We start from the raw sequence: 22,646 nt of genomic DNA, 5'->3' as shown, positions 1-22,646 counted from the left end.
CTGCGAGGGGAGCTGCTGTGATCCTGTGTGCGAAAAGATGTTGCCTGAGATGTGCATGTAACTTGTAAGACTGAGAGTAAGACTGTGTATGATCATTCTATCTACGAGGCTCTCGACGAGAAAAACTCCGCTCTCCGACCAGCAGATCACACAATATATATCTTGCATGGACGATGGAGCTCTGTCCTCTGACGACACGCGCTGACCGCTCAGTCGGCCTTGTAGGCTTTGAGGGAGACAACCAGGCCACTCGCATCATATTCGATCACGTCACAAACCTTCAGCGTGGTCGTCGCATCCACGATCACCTTTATGTGCGCGACGCACGTGGATGACTTTTCGCCCATGGTGAACACATCAATGACCTCGATCTTGATCTCGGGCACCGCACTCCAGATACCGGATATGCCGTTCGCGACAGCCTCATTTGATGGGCCGTGCGACGCATCCCAGTCGTCCAGCGATGACGCGGCCGCATGGAGCGCCTGTATCCCAGCAACGTCGTGCGCGTTCCAGACCTCAAAGTACTTTTTCGTGAGCGCGACGTAGTCCAGCGTCATCTTGGTCGTGGTGGTTGTTGTTGAGAGGGAGCTCACTGGCCGTATGGAGCGCCGGCCGACTCACACATCCCTGTGAATTCTCAATAACAAGGTCTGTGAATGGCGTGGTCACACCAGAGGCCGTCATCGCATTCGCCTTCCTGGTACCCAGCGCTGGCTTCTGACTGTCGTTGCTGTCTCTCCCTTCTCGACTGTCTGTGCTTGCTTGTGAATGGCGTGGTTAGAGAAAGCGAATGGCAGAACACAACGCAAGCTCTCACATGACAAGCGATCCCACGATGGTAAGAATGCTGCGATTTTTCTGACGGATCAAGTTCCCGCTGTCGGGAATCGCTTCCGTCGCTTGTATACATACATTCATTCCAACCCCTGCCTAGACGAGTACAGACAGCTAAATAAAGAGTACCCGGGGCTCCCCATGCGGAGAGAACCCTCGTTTCCTAGTCACTCGGTCCCCCAACGGAAGAGGCCTCGCTCCTATTGGAACACTCCAACATCAGATTTGCCTGTGCGTCCCTTTTTTGAGGAGCACTTTTGGAGCACTTGGAGTGCAGTCATCAACCTCACATCCAGGGCCGGGGAGCTAAGGAGCGCACCCAGCGGGCCGGATGATCGGTATCGGGTTACGGGCTAGAGAGCCCTAGCCCCGGGGGTGCGCGTTCGCAGGGAAAGGGCCGTAAAGTAAACACGGGTCTCCGAGGGTTGGTTCTGCGCTCCGGGTTTCCCCTTAACTGCAGAACGCCCCCTCTACTCGGAGCTAACGGACACACAACACTGTACTCCACGCACGTACACGGATACGCCTCATGTGCGCCCGCCCGACTCCGGTCCCAGAGTCCCTTCCTTCGCCTGTCGGGGCGAGCCCTCGGCTCGTCCCGGTCCCTTGCTCGCCTTCCGGGCGTTACCAGACTGCCTCTGTAGTCGTTTTTGGTGCCTCTTCCTCGGCTGTGGCCTCGACTCCGCTTCGCCTTCGACTGGTACCGCAGCCTCTGAGAGCGTCGGCGGCCCGGCCGGGGTCTCCCCGGGCGAGGATGGCGGCATTGGATCGTGTCGCCACCCCTCCCAGGGAGGTCGAGCCGGCTCTCCCTGGTCGGCGAGTCGCGCCCGCATCCGCGGCCTCTCTATCGTTCTCGGCTCGCCCTCCCCCTCCGCCGGCTCCTCACTAAGCTCGGGGAGGCGCGGTCCCTCTTGTCGTAGATCACGGCGGTCTTGAGGGAAAGCTATTTTATTTTGGGTCCTGTGGGCACCCTAGAGCGGGGCTCCTGTTCACAGCTTCACACTCGTGTGTGGGCCCTTTCTTGGGGCCGCGCCTGCGGCGCGCCGTGGTTTGATTTTTGCGGAAATCGCTTGGTAGGGTTTCTTCATGCCCTGTTTTCTTAATGCCCGCAACAGACTGTAGTCTGTACGACCCGCAGGCCTAGGTTAGGTTAGGTAGGAAGGTGAAGAACAGCCAGGCTCGGACTGGACATCAACGCGGTATGGGTGGACGCTAGACAGATGATGACGACACGCACGAGCGACACACAGACACAAACAAGCTCACAAGACACACAGCCAGCGGGCTGCCACACACCCTGAGTTGGCGTACACATAACTCAGGGCCACATCCTCCCTGTCGCCCCCCCCAGCACACACGGTGCCAAGGACACAAACAAGGGCACAACAACACAACAGACGAAGACGCGCTCTCGTCCACACCAGCTGTCTGCAGGTTAAGCATGTTCTCTTCTTACAGGCCCTGCGAGACGGAGTCGAGGTAGAGCATGCGGCGCACCTGGTCCAGAAGCGTCGGGTGGAGCAGTCGCGCCTTGACATCTGCCAGGCTGAGCCTGAGGGCGAACGGCTCAGCAGCAGAAGCCAGCAGGCGGGCCGCAGCAGCGGCAGTGAGACTGCATTGCAATTTTTTCCTCCTTCGCTGGGCGCCCTTCCACCTTCGGCCATCGCCACCTTCGAGCGCCTGCGACTCGCGTCCGGAAAGCAGGAGGCGCTGCTCGGCACCTCAGACGACGAGCCGCTTCTGCTCGGCCCTGGCCAGCAGCTGGACCTGCCACTGCGAATCTGGTGGCCGTCGGAATTGCGGTGGCCGACGGCCCCGTTGCTGTGAGCGCCACCGTCCTCTGCCGGATTGAATCATGCTGCGATGATAGGTACGCTGTGCGCTGTGCCGACGGCCAGTCTCTCGGCTTCGAGCTGTGGTTCGGAGCGGCGGCCGAAAGCGACGGCGACGAGGGTGGCGGCCGCACAGAGAGGGCCAGCGAGGAGGACGGCGTCGAATATGCTGGTGGCGCCAATGCAGCAGGACGTCGGAAGCTACTCGGCCTCACCGTCGAGGGCGAGCTTCACGGGACGGCGCGCCTCGACACCGGCAGCGCCCTCGTGAGGCTGCACAACCTCGCAGCGTGGTTCAGCACGGCCTGCGTCCACATTCGGCTGCGACTGGTGCGCGTGAGGAGGGAGTGGGGGCGGGTCGAGGGTTGGGGCGGCGGGAATGGCGCGGTGGCACCGCGAGCGACTGTGGTACCGAGTGTGCGGCAACTTGAGCCCGTGCCGCCGCGCCGCAGGTTCCTCTTGGTGCCGCCGCCTCTCGCGCGGCGGCGGCCGCCGGCAGCGTCGAGGGAGGGCGCGGCATCGCCGCGGCGGGAGAGGAGGAGGCGGCGGAGGAGGCGCGGCTTCGCGCCGCGTACGCCACGCGTCTGCGCGCGGACGAGGCCCAGCTGGTGGAGCGAGTCCGGGAGCTGCGCCTCCGGCTCGCACGCGGCCGAGGGAGAGGCGCTGCTTCGGGGAGCCGTCGAGGAGCCGCCAGGGAGCCGTGCGCGTAGGCTCGCGGCGGCCGAGGACGAGCTCGCCGCCGTGAGGGAGGTGCGGGGAGGGCTGAAGCGGGCGGGCAGCTGCGGCGGGGCGGGAGCCGGGCAGGCGGGTGCGGCGGCTGGCGAAGTCGTTCGCGCGGCGGACGACGCGGCGGCTGGCGGAGGAGGAGGCGGTGCGACCGGCGGCGCGGCGGCTGGCGAGGCGGTCGCTGCGGGGCGAGGAGGGGCGGCGGGACTCGACTGCCCGGCCGCGGGGCGGGAGGCGCTCGGGCGGCGTCGTTCGCGCCTTTCCGTCCCGGCGCAGAGTCCCACGCAGCTGCGGTGTGCCAGCAGGCGCTCGCGCGGCTGTGGCAGCTGTGGCGCCGCTTGTGCGAGCTCGACCCGGCGGCAGCCGTCGAGGCGGAGTGGGAAGGGCCTCGCGAGCTGAGGGTGTGCGAGGTGTCCGTCGGCGGAGCGGTCCGCAGAGGCTTGGCCCCTTCTCCCGCCGGCGGCGTCACGGCCGGACGTGGGGCGGCGTGCGAGTAGGTGATTCGCGACGTCGGCCTCGTGTCGGGCGGCTCTGTGCTCGAGCCGCTGCTGCAGCTCTGCTTGGGCGCGATGTCGCACGCCGCCGCCGAAGCCCGAGCCAGCCGAGAGGCGGAGCAGGGCGGGCAGGATAGCAAACCCGCCGTGCGGCCGGGGAGGCGGGCGCGGCGAGGAGCCGAGGCGGCGTCCGAGGGCGGCGGCGTGGCGGGCGGGGCGGCGCTGGGAGGCGGCTCCTCGCGAGGTGTCGGAGCGGGGCGGGAGGCGCCTTCGCTCGCCGCAGACTCGCACGCCGGCGTTCGGTCGGCCTCCCCTCTGCCGTTGGTCGAGGAGCGGTTGCGCGAGGGGGCGTTGGCGGGCGGGGCGGGCGGCGGGGCGGGCGGGTTGGGCGATGCAGCGGCGGAGGAGGAGGCGGAGGAGGCGGGCTCGGTTGGGGAGGGGGTTGCTCCTCCGCCGCCGAGCTCGGCGCTGCAGCGGCTGCAGGCGATCTCCGAGGCGCTCCTCCGTATCGACCCGGAGGCGGCGATGGAGGTTGCGCCCATCGCCGAGGGCGAGTACGAGCTGACCGAGGCTCGCCGCCGCGTCCGGGCTCGCGGTGCGTGGCGCTGCGCTGCCACCCCACCTCCGCCCCTCCCCGCCGCGCCCCGCAGGTGCGGGTGCACGGCCACGTGCTTCAAGGCTTTGGGTCCGCCGCTCCCTCTCTCTCATCTGAGCCCCTTGGGCCTCACCCCTCTTGCCGCCGCCCACGCCACCCCGCACTCTTGCACACAGGTGCATCACCGCCGAGACGGACATCTCGAAGATTCTGTCCGTCTGCGAGGCTCTGGTGAGATCAGGGGGGTGAAGGCGAGGGGAAAGAAAACGGAGGAAGGGTGGACCGGGCACGGCGCACGCGCAGCGCAGAGGGATTATCTCCTGACACGGAGAGAGAAAGAAAAACGGAATAGACCACAGAGCACAGAGGTCAGAGCTCAGAGGAGGGGTGGAGGGGGGACGGCACGCAGACCGCCACCACGCAGGGATGGGAACCGGCGCCGCCCCTCTCGCGCTTGTGCATTTGGTTTTGGAGCGGTGTCCGGCAACCTCACACCCAGGGCCGGGCGCGGCGGGCCGGCGCGGAGAGCCTATGAAGCGCACCCAGCGGGCGGCGGATGCTCGGGGACCTGAGGGAGCTGGGAGGGTGTAGAGGATGGAGAGTGTAGAGCGCTGTAGAGCTGTAGAGCTGTAGAGCGCTCTGGAGCGCTGTAGAGCTGTAGAGCTCTACATCCGGCGCGGGACGAACTGCGTGCGTTGTAGAGCGCTGTAGAGCGCGATTTTGCTGTAGAGTTTGTTGTAGAGGCTCTACAGCCAACCCGCCGGGAAGGCAGTGACTCAAAGAGGTCGAGCCGCGCTAATGGGGTGTCTCCGAGCTTACTGGAGCTCTGATGGACGGCACTGACTATCCCTGACACACAGAGAGTCACTCTGACGGCACACAACACCCTATAACTGCGTCATGACCAGCCTGCCATGCGTCGCCGGTGCCGCATTCGTCGCTGTGCTTCTTTAGCAGGCGGTGGACTGTCGGCTGCGAGGACGGTCGCATTTGCGCGAGGCGAGGCGAGCATTGCTGCGCGTTGCATGCGCCATGCCTCGCGCCAGCGCGTGCGGGAGCTCCTGGCTGAGCGTTGAGTCCAGGCGAGTTGCGCTGGCCACTATCGCTACGCCGAGCCGAGCTGACGCGCCGAGGCGCCGGCCAGTCGCAGCCGTGAGGCATGCCACAGCAGCAGAGGCACCTGCCACCCATTGCGCCATTGGGCGGGCAGACAGAAGGCCAGGGCAGGTGGGCAGCACTGGCAACTGAGGGAGGGTGTAGAGGATGTAGAGTGTAGAGTGCTGTAGAGCTGTAGAGATGTAGAGCGCTCTGGAGCGCTGTAGAGCTGTAGAGCTCTACATCCGCCGCGGGACGAGTCGCCTCCGTTGTAGAGCGATGTAGAGCGCGATTTTGTTGTAGAGTTTGTTGTAGAGGCTCTACAGCAAAACCGCCGGGAAGGCAGTGACTCAAAGAGGTCGAGCCGCGCTAATGGGGTGTCTCCGAGCTTACTGGAGCTCTGATGGACAGCCCTGACTATCCCTGACACACAGAGAGTCACTCTGACGGCACACAACACCCTATAACTGCGTCATGACCAGCCTGCCATGTGTCGCCGGTGCCGCATTCGTCGCTGTGCTTCTTTAGCAGGCGGTGGACTGTCGGCTGCGAGGACGGTCGCATTTGCGCGAGGCGAGGCGAGCATTGCTGCGCGTTGCATGCGCCATGACTCGCGCCAGCGCGTGCGGGAGCTCCTGGCTGAGCGTTGAGTCCAGGCGAGTTGCGCTGGCCACTATCGCTACGCCGAGCCGAGCTGACGCGCCGAGGCGCCGGCCAGTCGCAGCCGTGAGGCACGCCACAGCAGCAGAGGCACCTGCCACCCATTGGGCGGGCAGACAGAAGGCCAGGGCAGCACTGGCAAGTGCAACGCGCCTCATGTCGGAGAGCGACTATGATGTAGAGTTTGTTGTAGAGATTTCACGTTGTAGAGCGCCTCTACATCGCTCTACAACGGAGGCGCCTCGTCCCGCGGCGGATGTAGAGCTCTACAGCTCTACAGCGCTCTCCAGCTCTATAGCTCTACAGCGCTCTACACTCTACATCCTCTACACCCTCCCTCAGACTGGCAAGTGCAACGCGCCTCATGTCGGAGAGCGACCGTGCCTCGTTCGCCGCTTTTGATGCACGTACGTGTAGAGATTTCAAGTGCGCACGTTGGAGAGCGCCTCTACATCGCTCTACAACGCACGCAGTTCGTCCCGCGGCGGATGTAGAGCTAGATGTAGAGCTCTACAGCGCTACAGCGCTCTACAGCTCTACAGCTCTACAGCTCTACAGCTCTACATCGCTCTACACTCTACATCCTCTACACCCTCCCTCAGTCGGGGACAGGCTCTACGAGCAAGAAAGCCCTGTCTGTGACCCTTGGGGGGTGCGCGTTCGCAGGGAAGGGGCCACCGCCACGTCAATTCTTTTTTGAGCCTGGGGCGGGGTGGGCCTGGGGCGGGGTTGTGGGCGGTTCCGGTTGGGGGTGGGGTGTTGCCAGGGGTGCGGGTGGGTGCGGCGGACGCCGGAGTGGGATTATGGTTTACTTCTTTTGCCAGTCCGCACCTGTGTCGAGCCTGTCTGCTGTGAGAGAGAGTTGGATTTTGGAGCACTTGGAGTGCAGTCAGCAACCGCACATCCAGGCACCAGGGCCGGGGGGCTAAAAGAAGCACACCCAGCGGGCCAGACAGATGATCGGCATCGGGTTACGGGCTAGATAGAGAGCCCTAGCCCACGTAGCCCTGGGGGGTGCGCGTTCGCAGGGAAAGGGGGGCCGTAAAGTAAACATCTCCGAGATTCTTAAATTCTTTTGGTGTACCTTTTGGTGTGCCAGTGCGCGCCAGTCCCGTGCCTAGTGTCGAAAGAAAGAAAGAAAGAAAACAGACAACCCAAGGGAGGGATGGGAGGACGGCACGCCACCGTGCCTAGTGTCGTGTGTCGGGGCTTTGGCAAGTAAAATTCTTTTGAGTAGTGGCAACACTAGCTACATACATGATCACTCGTCTCTCGGGCCTCCGGCGCCCGCTCGCTCGCCCGCTGCGCGTGCCGCTCGTCTTCGCCCCGCGCCTGGTCGCCACCGCCGCAGCGCCGCCGCCGTCGCCGCCGCCGCCCGCCGCCAACGAGCGGGCCGAGGCGGACGCCGAGCAGGCCTTTGAGCAGGCGCTGGCGCAGATGGACGCGGGGCGGGTGGGTGACGCGATCGACGGGTTCGCCAGCGCGGCGCGCGCCGGATCCGCCGGCGCCAACTTCTTCCTCGGCCTCGCGTACGACGGGCTGCTCGGTGAGAATGCGCTCGGCGAGCCGCATGTCGAGGTCGACCCGTCGGCGGCAGCGCGGTGCTACCAGCGCGCGGCCGAGGCGGGGCACGCCGAGGCGATGCTCAACCTGTCGCTCTGCTTCCGCAACGGCGAGGGCGTCGACCGCTCCGCGCGCGCCGCCTTCCAGTGGACCGAGCGAGGCGCGGCGGCCGGGTGCGAGCGGTCGATGTTCAACGCCGGCGTCGCACTCGACCCGCTGCACCCTCCGTGGGGCTCGCCCGGCGCGGCGGAGGCCGAGCTGCAGCCCATTTCCAAAGACGGCAAACGCGCCGCCGGCTACTACCGCGACGCCGTCGACGCCGGCCACGCCAAGGCGATGGTCAACCTCGGCATTCTCCTGTACACGGGCACGGGCGTCGAGAAGGACGCGGCGGCGGCGGCCGAGCTGTGGCGCGCCGCGCTGGAGGAGGGAGTGCAGCAGGCCGACTTTTGCCTCAAGAACATGGAGGAGCGGCCCGGCGAGCTCACCAACATGTTTGAGAATCATCAGCAGAGCTAGCTTTCACAGGCGAACCGCGTAACGACCCCCCGTTCTCGAATTTCTCACTAGTGACTAGAGCCATGTGCACCGCGTTCTAGCATGTATGCAAGAGATCAACAGAGAAAGCATGTATGCAAGAGATCAAAAGAGAAAGAGGCGCGTATAAACCTTTTATTTGCGCGCGGCGGGCCCCGCTGGCCCCGGGCCGCCCCCACGCGCCCACGGGGGCCGGCGGGGAGGCCCCGCGGCCCGCGGGAGGGCGCAGCAACACCCGCTGAGGGCATCGAAATACGAAACGGCACGCACACACATGGATCGAAAGGCATGATTAGCAGTCCAGGTAATCCTTTAGACGCCACCAAAGTTTGTGGTAGCCGTGCAGTATCGTGGAGTCGAGCGAGCCATGCGCCTCGGCGCTCGGCGGCGTCGCAAACTCGGCACAATCGAGCACCTCGTGCGTGCTGTAGAGCCGTGCCCGCGCCGTGTCGTTCCGCTCCGGAAAGAGCCGGGAGCAGCAGACGCACGAGCGAAGCGGCTCGGAATACATGAATGACGAACAGGAGGCCGCGCCGGCCGCCTGGGCACACAGCGATGCCGAGCGCGGGCGGCCTCCCACCGCGACACCCTCTCTGCTGCACGCGTGGCTGGCCGCGCTGAACGAGTACGAGTAGCGGTGGCCAGAGCTGTGGTTCACTTTTTGCTGCGTGCTTAGGGCCGACTCGGCGAAGGCGGCGGCAAACGAGAGCGCAGCTCCCCAATCGGCACCGTCTGCGGCAGCGGCGATCCGCGGGCCGCTGCAGAGGAGTAGGAGCAGGAGCGGCGGCAGCAGTCGCTGTGGCGGCATAAGCGTTCAACTGTGGGGGACGTCGCCGGCGCTGCTGCAGCGTGCTGGCGGTTCGGTCCTCGCGCGCGCATTTCTTTATTTTCCTGCCAATGTTGCTGCTCGTCGGTTGCTGCTCGTCGGTGGCTGCTCGTCGGTGGGTCTGTCTTGTCCTCCCCGACATGACAGACGCAGTGTCCCTTTTATTGATTGCGAGAGCTTGCGCTGTTCTTGTTTGCAAGCAGTCATGTGTTCAAGGAAGCGGCGGGCACCAACACAGCTGAGCCTGCCTCTGGCCTCGCCTCCCTCTCCTTCAGGCATTCGTGGCATCCGATGGGTCGCCCAGAGTATCGACCTCTGGCTTGTCAGTCGCGGTCACTTGATGACCCCCATGAAGTACAGCGATCGCCACCTCGCTGGCCTCTTCGCAGGCCCCCCCGACCGCGTCGAACTCATCGGCGCGGGCTCTCTCGGCTACGGGACCGGCCCCAGCTTCGGCTGAGGGCGGACAAGCTGCCGAGCCCAAATCACTGTGAGAGTCGTGATTTCTTGTTGGTCTTTAAAAATCTCTCTCTCCCAACACGGACCTCGGACGGTGCACGGGGCGGCGTCGGCGAGCGCCTCCTCCTTCGTCGTCCACCACACGCAGCAGATCTGGTCGAGAGACCCCAGATTGGCATCCATGCCTCTCTGGACAGGGTGGCCCGCCACAACGACCCCTGGAATTGCGACTCGCCGCTTTCCTCCCGCTGTGATCCTGTGTGAGCTCTGTGTCTTGATTTGCCAACAACACACCTAAGATCTCCATGGCGGCGGTGGCGGGCGACGCCGAAAACATCAACAAGCAGGCGCGCAAGATGCGCACCAACTGGGGAGAAAGAAGAGTCTCTCTCTCTCTCTCCCAACTGGGTCACGAACAAGCAAACGGCGGACGGCTTCTTGCGCTCAGCCGCAGTGGAGGGCGCCCGTACCGCCTAGCTCTGCGGACGGGCCCCTCCACCCTTCACGTAAGGATCTCATGTAGTCCCCACAATCGCTGTCGTGGGATCGCTTGTCATGTGAGAGAGTGTTGTTGTGTTCTTGTTATGTCCGTTTAGTCGCCCCGCCGCTTTCTCTCTTCCCACTCCCTGCGCGGGAGCCAACTACCCGCCAATGGTGCTGCTCGTCGACAAGTACCGTCCCAGGACGCTCGATGGGCTGGACCACGGCGCTTCGCTCAGCGCGTCGTTGAAGCGGCTCGTCGCCGGCGGTGACTTTCCGCACATGCTCGTCTACGGACCGTCGGGCGCGGGCAAGAAGACGCGGGTGATGGCGCTCCTGCGGGAGCTGCACGGGCCATCGGCGGAGAAGCTGCGGGTCGAGAGCCGCACCTTCAAGATCGGCACCCACAATGTTGAGCTCACGCTACTCTCCTCGCCGCATCACATCGAGCTGAACCCGTCTGATGCCGGTGCCCGTGGCGGGAGCGGCGCAATTCGCGCCTCCCGTCTCCTGCCTGAGTGACCCACCCGCCCTTGCAGGCAATCGCGACCGCGAGGTGGTGCAGGAGGTGATCAAGGAGATTGCGCAGACCGCGCCGGTCGTCGGCGCCGCCGCTGACGGCCAGCGCGCCTTCAAGGTTGTCGTGCTCAACGAGGTCGAGCGGCTGAGCAAGCCAGCGCAGCACGCGCTGCGCCGCACGATGGAGAAGTACGTCTCGACCTGCCGGCTGCTGCTCATCTGCACCAACCCGTCCAAGGCGCCCGCCCACTCCTGCCCCATCCGGCCGACTCACCGGCGCCCGACCGCCTCATGGATACACCTCCACCCGCCACCCGCCCTCCCGCCCTCCCGCCCGCCTGCCTGCCCGTCCCACCGCCTCCCCTCCTCCGGCCGCAGGTGATCGCTCCGATCCGGTCCCGCTGCATGTGCCTGCGCGTCGCGGCGCCGACGCACGACGAGATCTGCACCGTCCTCGGATCGGTTGCCCAAAAGGAGGGGCTCAAGCTGCCTGCGGGGCTCGCCATGCGCATCGCCACCGCGAGCGAGCGGAACCTGCGGCGAGCGACCCTCGCCGGCGAGGCGTGCGCGGGCGAGGGCGGCGCCTCTTCACCCGCCTCTCCCTGTGGCCAGGCGAGCGATCCTCACCCTCGAGGCGTGCAAGGTTGCTCAGTACCCCTTCACCGACAACCAGCCGCTGCAGCAGCCCGACTGGCTCGCCTACATTGACGCAGTCGCACTCGACGTGCTCCACGAGCAGTCGCCGCGCCAGCTCCTCAAGGCGAGACCGCCCGCCCCCCCCTGCCCCCCCTGCCCGCGCGCCATGCCCACCCGCCATGCCCCGCCCCGCCCGCGCTGAGAGGCGCCACCCCCTCCACCCCTCCCGGCCCTTCCCCGGAGCCGCCCCGCTCAGCGCTCCGGGCTCGCCGCAGGTGCGCGGCCGGCTGTACGAGCTCATCAGCTCGTGCATCCCGCCCGACCTCATCTTCCAGCAGCTCACCATCGCCTTGCTCAAGCGCTGCCCCAAGCCGGTCCAGCACGAGGCGCTACACCACGCCGCAATCTACGAGCACCGGCTCCAGGCGGGCCAGAAGGCGGTCTTCCACCTCGAGGCCTTCCTCGCCCGCTTCATGTCCGTCTACAAGAAGCACATGGTGATGTCGCAGCGCTGAGACCGACCGCGTCCCCGCCCCTGTGCTCCTTCCGCCGCCGGACCATGTGGGCGCCTGTGGCTCGAGGAAGACGAGACAACCCCGGCGCTTCGGCCCCGCTTTGTGCATGTCTCGTGACTGCTGTCGCTCCTGTGCCTAAGCTGTGTGTTCGCAGTGTTGCTGAGGCGTGAGGCCAGTGTGAGAAAAATGGCGCGAGACGTCACGTCAAGCACACATCCACACGCGCCGGATGACGGACCATGAAACGCGGATGACGCACACTTGGCACATGGCTCATGGGGGCCCCCCCCGTGAGGCGTGAGCCGTGTGGGGGTGCTCCACGTGTGTAGAGGTGACGTAGGGCTAGGGACAGTGGAGGGAGTGAGAGACCAGAGTCCCGGACCGCGCGATACTCTCGCCTGCCGCTACCCGTTGCGCACGGGCTCCCGCAGCGCCACCGCCTGCAAAGTGGGTGCCTCCGCCACCGAGAAGGACGAGTTCACTCGGCTGGTGCCTGTCTGTCTCGCTTGCCGCTGCTTCCGAGTCAGCTCTGCCCGCCAACTCCGTTCCCGCACGAATCGTAGGCATGAAGAGGGAGAGAAAGCAATGGAACGGGAGCTCAGAGCTTGGGTCGTGTCCGCTTTGCTGCAGGTGCCCAAGCAGCTCACTCACCTCATGCGACTCGAGGTGGCAGGAAAGCGCCTGCAAGACGAGCTCAATGTCCGCCATGCCAACAACGCCGCTGCCCGAGTAATCAAAGAGGCGGAACGCAACGTAGAGCGCTGCAAGTGCCTCATTCTCGGTCAACGCGAGGCTGCCCGGCCCAAACCCAGCCATAAGCCGCAGCATGGTCTGCGCGTAATCCGCAAAGCAGACCTGCCCTGCGGTCCATATTTTCGAGAGCGCTTCTCGGCCGGCCAGGGATAGATAGTGCTGACCGAAGGCCTCGAGAGCAAGCTCGACGTCTGAGCTCGACACCGCTCCTCCTCCCCTGATCTGGCCCGAGACAACGGAGAGGGGATCATCCGCAATGCTCGGCGAGGTGCAAAAGAGACTGAAGCTGGAGTGGAGGTCGTTGATGAGCGACCTCATCTCGGTGGTGGCGCAAAGGAGCGGCTGTGGGCAGGCGAGCGTTTCCTCTGTACCCATCACTGCCGTGCAGCCAGCTGCAGCGTCGACCGAGGTGGAGAGCCCAAGGCGCGCGCTCTGGGCAAGGCAGAGACCCTTTTCGCGTAGCAGGACCGCATCGGCCTCCGCACGTCGCGACTGTGCCTCTTCCTCTCGCCAGGCGCGTTCATCGATGGCGAGGCGCCGCTGCAGTGTGTCGTTCGCGAGCGCCTCGTCCTCGTGGCACCTTGAGCGCAGCGGGGTGGGAGCAGGCTCTTGCATCCTGGCTGCTAGTCGCCTCTCTCTCGCGAGCGCACGCTCCTGCGCCTCCAAGCACGCCGCTCTCCCTTCTTCTTCGAGAGTGCGTGGGTCGATCACGGCCGAGTTTTCAGCCAGCTTGGTAGTGCGCTTTCCAGCGAGCACCTTGAAAGGTTCTCCGTGAGAGGAAATCGAGGAAATCGGTATTTGCTGTAGGTGTAGCTCAGTGGTCGGCGTGTGAGTTCGCAGTCGAAGCGGCTGATTGGTGGTAGGCGGCGCATCGACGACCACCTCGCCAAACTGGAAGCTTCGGTCTAACCGCTGAGGCTCGCTCTTCGCCACCCCGGGCTCGGCGAGTAGAAGCGGGGCTGTGGAAGCCGGAAGAGAGCTGCCGAGTACCGCGGTGCTGCCGAGTAGAGGCGACGTGACGGGAAGACTCGTCCCGTCGCTCATTGAAGTACCAGTTGGCCATCTGGCAGGAGGCTCCCAGTGCTTGAGGGTCCTGGATTTGGGCGCCGGCGCTGGATTTGGGGTCCTCGCGAGGGGCGCCGGCGAGCCCAGTGGTGTGCCGTCGTCGGCCTCGTGTGCCATGGCTCGACTTGGGCACAGAACGACCGGTTCTGCGACTGTAGCCTGCTCCTGTGGGCCGTCAAAATGGGTGAGTAGCCAGATGAGTACACCGAGGGCCTGGTTGAAGTCGTCACTACCCATTGGCGCTGAAACGCTTGGCGGCACAGAGCGCTGGAGGAGCCACAGGGCGGTGGACATTGAGCGGCTCTGACTGCCACCGCGTGCTTCAACCTCCAGCCTTTCCAGCTGCGTCAAGAGCCCGCGGAATGAATGCGCGCCGCTACTGGCGGCTGGTGTCTGTAAGAGCTGGAGGGCAAGCACAATGCGGTGCAGCCTTTGGTATAGGCTTGAGTCCCTTTGCCTGGCCGCCGTTGCGAGCGCTTGTCGGCCACGCCGTGCACCAATGTCGGCACTGAGCGGCCTGGATGGCAGATGCTGCTCTCTCCGTATACCTGTTGACGAGACAGCCTTATTGGGAGAGCGATAGGTTGCATGCAAGGCTGCCATCTACGCGGACCGCCTTCGGACACCGGCACCGGTCGTGCGCAGACAGACGTTGTCGTTACGCCGCGATTGCGTTTTCTTTGCTGGCCACACGCTATATCAACGATCTCAATCTGAGGGAGGGTGTAGAGGATGTAGAGTGTAGAGCGCTGTAGAGCTGTAGAGCTCTACATCCGCCGCGTGACGAGGCGGGTGCGTTGTAGAGGCTAGATAGAGCGATGTAGAGCGCGATTTTGCTGTAGAGTTTGTTGTAGAGGCTCTACAGCCAACCCGCCGGGAAGGCAGTGACTCAAAGAGGTCGAGTCGCACTAATGGGGTGTACAGTCTCCGAGCTTACTGGAGCTCAGATGGACGGCCCTGACTACCCCTGACACACAGAGAGTCACTCTGACGGCACACCAACACCCTATAACTGCGTCATGACCAGCCTGCCATGCGTCGCCGGTGCCGCATTCGTCGCAGTGCTTCTTTAGCAGGCGGTGGACTGTCGGCTGCGAGGACGGTCGCATTTGCGCGAGGCGAGGCGATCATTGTTGAGCGTTGCATGCGCCATGACTCGCGCCAGCGCGTGCGGGAGCTCCTGGCTGAGCGTTGAGTCCAGGCGAGTTGCGCTGGCCACTATCGCTACGCCGAGCCGAGCTGACGCGCCGAGGCGCCGGCCAGTCGCAGCCGTGAGGCACGCCACAGCAGCAGAGGCACCTGCCACCCATTGGGCGGGCAGACAGAAGGCCAGGGCAGCACTGGCGAGTGCAACGCGCCTCATGTCGGAGAGAGACCGTGCGTGCCTCGTTCGCCGCTTATGATGTAGAGTTTGTTGTAGAGATTTCACGTTGTAGAGCGCCTCTACATCGCTCTACAACGCACCCGCATCGTCACGCGGCGGATGTAGAGCTCTACAGCTCTACAGCGCTCCAGAGCGCTCTACATCTCTACAGCTCTACAGCTCTACAGCGCTCTACACTCTGCATCCTCTACACCCTCCCTCAGATCTCAATATATCTCTGGAGATCTGATCCATGGTGTGTCATTTAGAGACCTCTTAGTTACTTGTTAGTTGCTCTGAGAGTGGCAGATAGTGCCTGTTACCCAGATATCAGGATCTGTTCACACATCACACCCCCACCACCCTAGTCCGTAGCCTTGCTTGGTCTTGGGACGTACGCTCCCTGGAGGACCTCTGCGGACTGCGCTCTCTGGACTCTGGAGTGTGGAGAGGGGGTACTGCGCTGGGCCTGGGGCTGCGCGCCTGGGCGGGTGTGCTGACTCGTGACTGCACTGACTGACCACTGAGCAAGGCTTAGGGTTTAGATGAACCAGATACCTAGATATCTGGGTATCTGCCAGATATCTGAAGGCTCAGAGCCACTATCTGTATCTACCAGCCATGTAAAAGAGCGCGTCACACCCAGATACCAAGCAGATACCGACCGTCCAGACACGCACCAAGACACACCCACACTCCGACAGCGGCACGGCGGACAGCGGCCGCGACACACCGCGGGCGCGGCAGGGCGCGAGGGCCGGAGGGTCGAGGCGCGCTCCCGCGCTGCCTCTCACCCGCGCTGCCGTTCAAGCCGCGCACCAGTCGACTCACTACTCGGTGTTGAACGCCGCGAAGAGTGAGTGCTCGAGCGTGGTGTCCTTGGCCGACTTCTGGAGGTCGCCGTGCATCTTGCCCGCGGCCGAGAAGACGCGCTCGACGCCCGCGGAGGAGGCCGGTGCGGCGAAGTACTGCTTGACCATCTTGGCAAGCGCCGGCCACTTTGTCTCCTTGGCCTTTTCCACCACGCGAGCACGTCGAGCTCGAGCCGACTCCTCGGACTCCGCGAGGTACTGCTCATCGAGCACCGGGGTCGAATCGGCGGGCGCGACCTCCTTCTTGATGCCGGTAAAGTTGAGCTGTGTGAATGCTGCGTGAAGAATATTTTTCGGGCCTTTCACCACCCGGAAGATTTCTTCTTCACCACCCGCAAAAAGGATCTGATCACCCGAATACCACGTTCGGATCGCTCCTCATCGCAAACCCTGTCAGCAGTTCACCTACGCGCTACGGGTATGTTCGTAAGAGCTACATACTCCGAAACTCCGGCCGGTCGGATAAAGGGACAACGGCAGGACCCCAGATAAAGTACCGAAACCAGATCTGCCCAGATATCTGCTTGTAAAAATTCGCGGAAAAGAGCAACCATATACGTTACACCTATATGTATGGCACCGTTTTTGCACTATCTGCAGATGTGAAAAGCACCTAGATGCCGGTAAACCCTCTAGCCTTGCCACTCCGGTCTGAGCACTGTCATGAATGCTACGCCTATACGGCTCATAACTGTTAACTCTCATATTATAGTATACTTAGTTTAGGGCTAGCGCTAAAGCCGTCCAGCTGCAGCTCCAGCGTCCAGCTCCAGGCCTAGAGCCGTAGGGGTCCCCCATGCGCCATGCCCATGGGTACGGCTACAGGCGAAACGGTGCAAACACAAAAGCACTCTGCACAGGCACAGCCCCGCGGCCCCAGCCGCTTGGGACGTTGGGTGGACGCGTCGGGGGGGGGGGAGGGTTTAGACACACCACACTTCCACAGTCCATAACCGCGCACGGAGTGAAGACGGCCCCCCGGCTCGCACTTAAAGGTAATACCCCTCCCTGCCCACCCGCGTGTGGCGGACGCTGCCGCAAATCATTCGTGCGGCTGCACCGCAAGGAGCCGCCGCGCTACGTCCCGTCCCGCACCGCCTCCACGTCGACAGACGTGTAGTCGCGGCTGCCCCCGACCTTCGCGTCCGCCGATCGGCCGCCGAGCGAGTGGCGTCCGCTCAGGGCCTCCTTCGCCTTGTCGAGCCGCGCCGTCGCCTGCGCCAGCCTCTCCTCGAGCTCCTGCCGCTCCGCCGCCGCCCGCTCCTCCCTCTCCCGCTCGAGCTCCTGCCGCGCCGCCGCCTCCGCCGCGGCGGCGCGCTCCGCCCACACCCGGGTCGTCTCGGGGGAGGCCTGGACCGACCTAGCCTTGGCCACCGGGTCGGTCTCGGGCGGCGAGGTCGCCGCCTCTTCCGCAGCCCCGGAGTCCGGCGGAACCACGGAGGCCAGCTCGAGCGACGACTGAGGCGGTGGAGGAGGCGGCGGCGCGTCGTCGTCGTCTTCAAATGCTGCGGCGAGCAGCGCGCGCGTGTTCGCAGGAGGACGGCGGCGGCCTCGCCTCGCGCGCGCGCCGCGCGCCGACCCCCCCGCCCCGCCGCTCCGCTGGCTCTGCAGGACCGCGGTCAGGTGGTCGGAGAGGGAGGAGCAGCCGCTCGCCCTGCTGCCATGACTGCTGCTCGCCTCGACGTCGTCGTCTGCGTCGGAGCTCTCCTCCCCGTCCGCCTCGTCGTCGTCGTCGCTGTCCTCCTCCTCGCTCTCGCTCTCGCCCCCGCCCCCGCGCGGCCGCCGCCCCGCGCGCCGCCCGCCCGCCCTGGCTCGCCTCCTGCCCGGCGGGCCCGCCCTGAAGGTCTGGCCCGCGGCCAGGCTCTCGCTGCTCGTCTCGCTCCCGGTCGAGTCGTCGTCGTTGTGGGCGCCCTGCCCGCTCTCCTCGGCGTCGTACCTGACGGGGGCGGCGGGGGCGGCGGGATGATAGCGGCCGAGGCGGCGGCGACGGGCCAGCGGCGTGGGCCGTGGTGGGCGCGGCGCACACCGGTCCCGCAGTTTCTTGCGTGGAGAGTCTCGTCGCCTCCGTGGGGCCGCGGGCCGGGGCAAGGCGTCCTCGGACGCAGGCGCGCCGCGGGTCAGCAGCCTGGGCTCAAGCTGGATCGCGAGCTCGTCCAGCAGCGGGTCCCGGTTCGTCCAGCAGGAGATGCAGCAGAGCGAGACCCCGACGCCGCACGCGAGCAGCGCTAGCACGGTTCCGAGATCCAGCTCGGCGACCGAGTCGCCGCCGTACGTACCCGACTCGTCCGGGTTCCAGAGAGGAGGCGTGGGAGGCATGAAGGCCATGAATGGAGAGGAAAAGTCTCAACTGCTCGTCGCCCACGGCGTCTCAACTGCTCGGCTTCGAGAGAGAGAGAGAGAGAGAAAAAACCGCCAATGGCCGTTATCCGTTAGTGCGGACGTCGCCGCGGCTCGCCTCTGCCGCGGCGGCTGCTGCGCGCACGCGGCGGCGCCGCTCTCTCGCGAGACGGCTGGCGACGCGGCTCGCCGCCGACGTACGGTGCGCTCGTCCGACGGTCCGCGGCGTGGCGTGCGCGGCGCTGAGCGCCGCTCTGCGAGCGCCTCTGCGCCTGCACTGCCTGTCTCTGTTGCTGCTGGTGGTGGTGGTGCTGCTGCTGCTGGTGCCGATGCTGCTGCTGGCGCGGCGCGGCTGTGCGACTGGGCTCGACGCGCGCGTCGCGAGCGTCTGACGCGGCGGGCGGCGTCGGGCAGGTGCGCTTCTCTCTCGGGTGGTGGTGGTGGTGCTGCTGCTGCTGCTGCTGGTGCAGGTGCTGCTGCTGGTGCGGCGCGGCTCTCCGACGCGACTCGATGCGCGCGTCGCGGCTATCTGACGCGGCGGGCGGCGTCGCGGGCGGCAGCGGTGGCGGCTCGCGGGTGGAGGTGGAGGCTGGTGGCTGTGGTGGACTTTGAGTTTATTTCATGGTCGAGTACGGGGACCGGGGGGTCAACCGGGAGGCAGGGGGTTCAACCAGGCGACGGAGGACCGTGGGCCATCGCGGGGACCAGCCCGTCCGGAGGACGCACTGGGTAGATCCGGATGGTCTTCACGCCGGTGGGTGGCACCGAGGCGTCTTGGACGCTCAGCTCTACCTTAAGCTCCTGAGGGGCGCGTGGTTGTAACCACGTAGTAGGACTACAGCCCACCACAGACACCCTCCCCCACTCCTCACGTGTGTTCACACCCTCACCCTCTCCTCTCTCCTCTCTCTCTCTCTCTCTCTCTCCTCTCTCCTCTTGTCTGTGCTGTCTGCCTGACTCAGGCACTCAATCTGCCGATGCGTGATTGTGTGTGGGCTGCTCCGAGGGGGCCCTCTGTGCGATCCGACGGGTAGGGGGGCTGTGCCCGGGCGGTGTCCGGTGTGGAGTCCCCTTCTGATCCCGCCTGGGATGTTGGGTGTGAGGTTGTGGCGGCTTCGATCCCAAGGGGGGGAGCTGATCCCACTCAATAACCAACTCTCAGGGGCAGTAGGTGGGCGAGCTTCAGGCACGCTCATCTCGATCGTCAAGACGTTGCTACGCGCGGTCTTCCGCGGGGGGAGCTGCGTCGACGGGTGCGGGACCGCGGCGCAGCCAGTGCCGCGGCGAGGCCTCCGGCTGTTTGCGGCGGGCGGGTTGCTGCTCGCTGCGATGGCGAAAAACTCGTCTCGCCACACGCCAAGGGCTTATGCTCTGGCGAGACGTGAGGCGCATGCGCCCAGGAGGGGAGGGGGCATGTGTAACGACACTGCTAGAGATGCCTTTCGGGGCCCAGAGATAAAACTTCTGTGATGCCATGCGTGACCTAGTAGTGTCCCCAGCTATGGGCGTGTCCACGTTGGAGCCAGGTGTGGTGTGGGCGCGAGAATAGCTCCGCCGTTCATGGAGGCAACCGATGCGAGTCGACTGGTGTGTGTCGTCGTGGTTTCGTATCAAGAATTCTCTCTCTCTCGGCTTCGAGTTGAGGTCTCTGGTGGTTTTCTTTTTTACTTTGTTCTTCCTCCCCCTCCCTGCTTGGCGCCCATTCCGCCCTCCACCCTCGCTCCCCCTTGTCCCGGCCGGCCTGGCCGGCATTTGCGCCATGGCGCCAAGTGGGGCGGAAGTGGATGGACGGGGCCCTGCGCTGACTGACTGAAAGAAACAAGAAGAAATGTGCGAGTCGTGATTTCTTGTTGGTCTTTAAAAATCTCATTGACCCGCTCGCTGATGATGAGACTAAACGGAATGGGGCGCCCAACGCGTGCCGAAGTCCTCTGCCCTTGGAGTCCTGCTGGTGTTTGCCATACTGACAGCCCATTGAAAAAGAAATTGAGGGTCCCTCCCTCGACCGACACAGCTGCATGGCAGCAACCGGCTGTCTGAGAGCCTGAGAGCATGTCAGCACCGCATGGCAGCAACCGGCTCCGCACGGTGTTCGTGGGCAACATCCCCATGGAGGGCACGGCGGACGACCCCGAGCTCCGCGCCCTATTTGCCCAGGTCGGCCCGGTCGTCAAGCTGCGCATCGTCGTCGACCACGCCACCCAGAAGCGCAAGGGGTTTGCGTTTGTGGAGTATGTGGACAACGCGACAGCGGTCGCCGCAGTGGAGCAGCTGGCCGACGTCGACTTCGGCGGGCGGACGCTCCGCCTTGGCATCGCCGAGCAGGACACGCGCGACTCGAGCGGCGCCGGCGCTGCCGGCGCTGGCCGCGGCGCAAAGCGTGCAAAGCTCGGCGTTGGGCGGCAGGCGTCCGGCGGGCAGCTGGGCGCGGGAGGCAGCGACCCGCTCGGCCAGGTGATTGGAAACGCGAGCCGCGAGCAGCTTGCCGTGCTCGTGCAGCAGTCGCGAGCCTTCCTCGCCGCTCAGCCGCAGCAGGCCCGCCTGCTGCTGCAGTCGCAGCCGCAGCTGTACGGAGCGCTGCGCCGCGCGCTCGACCGGCTGTACACGCCGCTCAGCGCCGACTACCGCTCGCTCGACCACCGGCCACCCAGCCTCGGTCCGTACGACCAGCGCGCCCACATCCACCGGCCGCCTCCCGGCAGAGGCCCGCCGCCGCCGCCGCCGCCGCAGAGGCTGCTGGCCGACCATCCGCCGCCCTCGTACGGCGGGTACGGCTACGGCGCTCCGCGCGGCCCGCCGCCGCGCGGCGCTCCGCCAGGCGGCGGCTACGGCGGCGGCTACGGCGGCGGCTACGGCGGAGACGCCCGCCGCGGCTGCGGCGCGGCTGGCCGGCTCGTGAGACGCGGACTCGCATGCGGCCGTAGGCGCGCCGCCGCCGCCGCCGGGGTGGGGGCAGGCGTACGGCACGCCGCACGCCTACGGCACGCCGCACGCCGCTCCGCCGCGGCCGGCGGGCGGCGGGCTCGACCCGCACCAGCGCATGCTGCTCGAGCAGGTGCGGGGGCTGACGCCGGAGCAGCTGGGGGCGCTCACACCCGTGGAGCGGCAGCAGATCGAGATGCTCAAGGCGGCCGCGGCGAATATGTGACGGCCGCTCCAAGAGATTCGCGCCATCGCTCTTGCAGTTCTGACGGAGTGCGGTGTGAGTCTCGGCGTGTGCGGTGTCTCTCTCGGCCGCGCGCCCCTCTCCGCGTGCGGTGGGCTAGGCCTACGTATTGGGCTTTGGGGTTGCAACCCTAGGGCCACCTGTGCGTGCCTGTGGGGTGTGGGTTCGGCTCTCTCAAAATCGACAAAAAACGCGCGCACCGCCTTTTCTACCTTATGTCTCGGCGATGATACACGTATAAAAACGTAAACGACATGCGTGTGCAAACGCTAAATTAACCGCGCCCCATGCCCCTGCCTGACGCCCTCCCAGCTCCGCGACCGCCACCGCCGCGCCCCTTGCCGTCGCCCTTGCCCTTGCCCCCCCGGCCGCGGCCGTCGCCCTTGCCGCCCTTGCCGCCCTTGCCCTTGCCTGCCATCGAGAGGTCCTCCTCGGGGACCATGTCGATCACCTCCTCGGGGATCCGCAAGTACCTGACGGCGGGCGCGCATTCCGCGTGAGGCCGGGCGGCGCAGCAGCGCTGCCGGCGCGGCTGTTCACTTGATGTTGTTTCCGCGGATCACCACCTCCGGCAAGCGCCAGAAGCGGTCGCCGTCGCGAGAGGTGCAGATGACCTCTTTCAATTTGATGTTCATCCAGTTGTCGCACGAGTCCAGCGTGCCGTTGAAGGTCTCGCCGTTTTTGAGCTCGACGAGCTGGCGCGCGCGCGAGCAGGGGCGGGTGAGTTTGCAGTGGCTGGGCGCGGCGCGAGGCGCGCGAGCGCACCATCGGGTTGCCCGTCGCGGTTCGCAGCAGCGAGAGCGGCAGCATAGCACCACCGCTCCTCCAGGCCTTTTATTTTTGTGCATACTCGAGCAGGGCGTCACGTTGATTCGTCTCAGTCTCACGTGAATTCGTCCCTGTCTCACTCTCACCTCTCAGCGGTGTCTCAATAGATCCATCACTCCGTCTCACTTCCGTCTCACTTCCGTCTCTCCTTCCTGCCGTCTCAGCGGTGTCTCAAGAGAGAGATTTTTAGCAGTTGTTTTGTGTCTCAATAGATCCATCACTCGACACTCCGTCTCAGTTCCGTCTCACTGCAGTCTCTTCCTGCCTTCTCGTCCGTCTCAAGCGCGACAGGCTCCCGAGAGTGCCCGAGAGCGCCCGAGAGCGCCCGAGAGTGCCCGAGAGTGCCCAGATTGCCCGAGAGTACCCGTGCAACGTCGTGATGTGGTCGGGGCAGTGGGAGGCGCCCGAGAATACCCGAGATTGCCCGAGGTTGCGTGCTTGGGCTCCTGCCACTGCCCCGAGGTGACCACTTGCACATCAGACCACAT

The 22,646-nt window shown here is 65.3% G+C and overlaps 8 protein-coding genes across 8 annotated transcripts; 4 read left to right on the top strand and 4 right to left on the bottom strand.

The window, feature by feature from the left end:
- Positions 1 to 793: 793 nt before the first annotated feature.
- Positions 794 to 3,404, top strand: EMIHUDRAFT_450011 (hypothetical protein; the record flags this gene model as incomplete). Its single annotated transcript, XM_005780885.1, has 5 exons — positions 794 to 841; positions 2,296 to 2,639; positions 2,708 to 2,999; positions 3,122 to 3,306; positions 3,380 to 3,404. Coding segments are annotated over 5 exons (894 nt in total), but the record flags the coding sequence as incomplete, so codon positions are not given.
- Positions 3,405 to 7,496: 4,092 nt separating this feature from the next.
- EMIHUDRAFT_99980 (hypothetical protein) lies at positions 7,497 to 8,321 on the top strand (the record flags this gene model as incomplete). The annotated part of the gene is made up of 1 exon (XM_005780884.1): positions 7,497 to 8,321. The coding sequence occupies one exon, from the start codon at positions 7,497 to 7,499 to the stop codon at positions 8,319 to 8,321; it is 825 nt and encodes a 274-aa protein (XP_005780941.1).
- A 310-nt stretch (positions 8,322 to 8,631) lies between these two features.
- EMIHUDRAFT_204407 (hypothetical protein) lies at positions 8,632 to 9,147 on the bottom strand (the record flags this gene model as incomplete). The annotated part of the gene is made up of 1 exon (XM_005780883.1): positions 8,632 to 9,147. The coding sequence occupies one exon, from the start codon at positions 9,145 to 9,147 to the stop codon at positions 8,632 to 8,634; it is 516 nt and encodes a 171-aa protein (XP_005780940.1).
- Positions 9,148 to 10,262: 1,115 nt separating this feature from the next.
- Positions 10,263 to 11,974, top strand: RFC3 (putative clamp loading subunit replication factor C, 3). Its single transcript, XM_005780976.1, has 5 exons — positions 10,263 to 10,573; positions 10,644 to 10,861; positions 11,002 to 11,162; positions 11,236 to 11,383; positions 11,535 to 11,974. The coding sequence occupies exons 1-5, from the start codon at positions 10,276 to 10,278 to the stop codon at positions 11,772 to 11,774; spliced, it is 1,065 nt and encodes a 354-aa protein (XP_005781033.1). The 5' UTR covers positions 10,263 to 10,275; the 3' UTR covers positions 11,775 to 11,974.
- Positions 11,975 to 12,116: 142 nt separating this feature from the next.
- Positions 12,117 to 13,886, bottom strand: EMIHUDRAFT_204404 (hypothetical protein; the record flags this gene model as incomplete). Its single annotated transcript, XM_005780882.1, has 3 exons — positions 12,117 to 13,107; positions 13,580 to 13,653; positions 13,734 to 13,886. The coding sequence occupies 3 exons, from the start codon at positions 13,884 to 13,886 to the stop codon at positions 12,117 to 12,119; spliced, it is 1,218 nt and encodes a 405-aa protein (XP_005780939.1).
- A 1,899-nt stretch (positions 13,887 to 15,785) lies between these two features.
- On the bottom strand, positions 15,786 to 16,381 carry EMIHUDRAFT_204403 (hypothetical protein; the record flags this gene model as incomplete). The annotated part of the gene is made up of 2 exons (XM_005780881.1): positions 15,786 to 16,172; positions 16,325 to 16,381. The coding sequence occupies 2 exons, from the start codon at positions 16,379 to 16,381 to the stop codon at positions 15,786 to 15,788; spliced, it is 444 nt and encodes a 147-aa protein (XP_005780938.1).
- A 3,835-nt stretch (positions 16,382 to 20,216) lies between these two features.
- On the top strand, positions 20,217 to 20,489 carry EMIHUDRAFT_64064 (hypothetical protein; the record flags this gene model as incomplete). Its single annotated transcript, XM_005780880.1, has 1 exon — positions 20,217 to 20,489. A coding segment is annotated over one exon (273 nt), but the record flags the coding sequence as incomplete, so codon positions are not given.
- A 1,136-nt stretch (positions 20,490 to 21,625) lies between these two features.
- EMIHUDRAFT_59131 (hypothetical protein) lies at positions 21,626 to 22,140 on the bottom strand (the record flags this gene model as incomplete). The annotated part of the gene is made up of 3 exons (XM_005780879.1): positions 21,626 to 21,803; positions 21,871 to 22,025; positions 22,096 to 22,140. Coding segments are annotated over 3 exons (378 nt in total), but the record flags the coding sequence as incomplete, so codon positions are not given.
- Positions 22,141 to 22,646: the final 506 nt, after the last annotated feature.

Source organism: Emiliania huxleyi (genome assembly GCF_000372725.1).
Source record: "Emiliania huxleyi CCMP1516 chromosome Unknown EMIHUscaffold_21, whole genome shotgun sequence".
In the NCBI taxonomy this organism is placed as follows: Eukaryota; Haptophyta; order Isochrysidales; family Noelaerhabdaceae; genus Emiliania; species Emiliania huxleyi.
The sequence above is the reverse complement of the archived record's forward strand: the minus strand, read 5'-3'. Positions and strand labels throughout refer to the sequence as shown.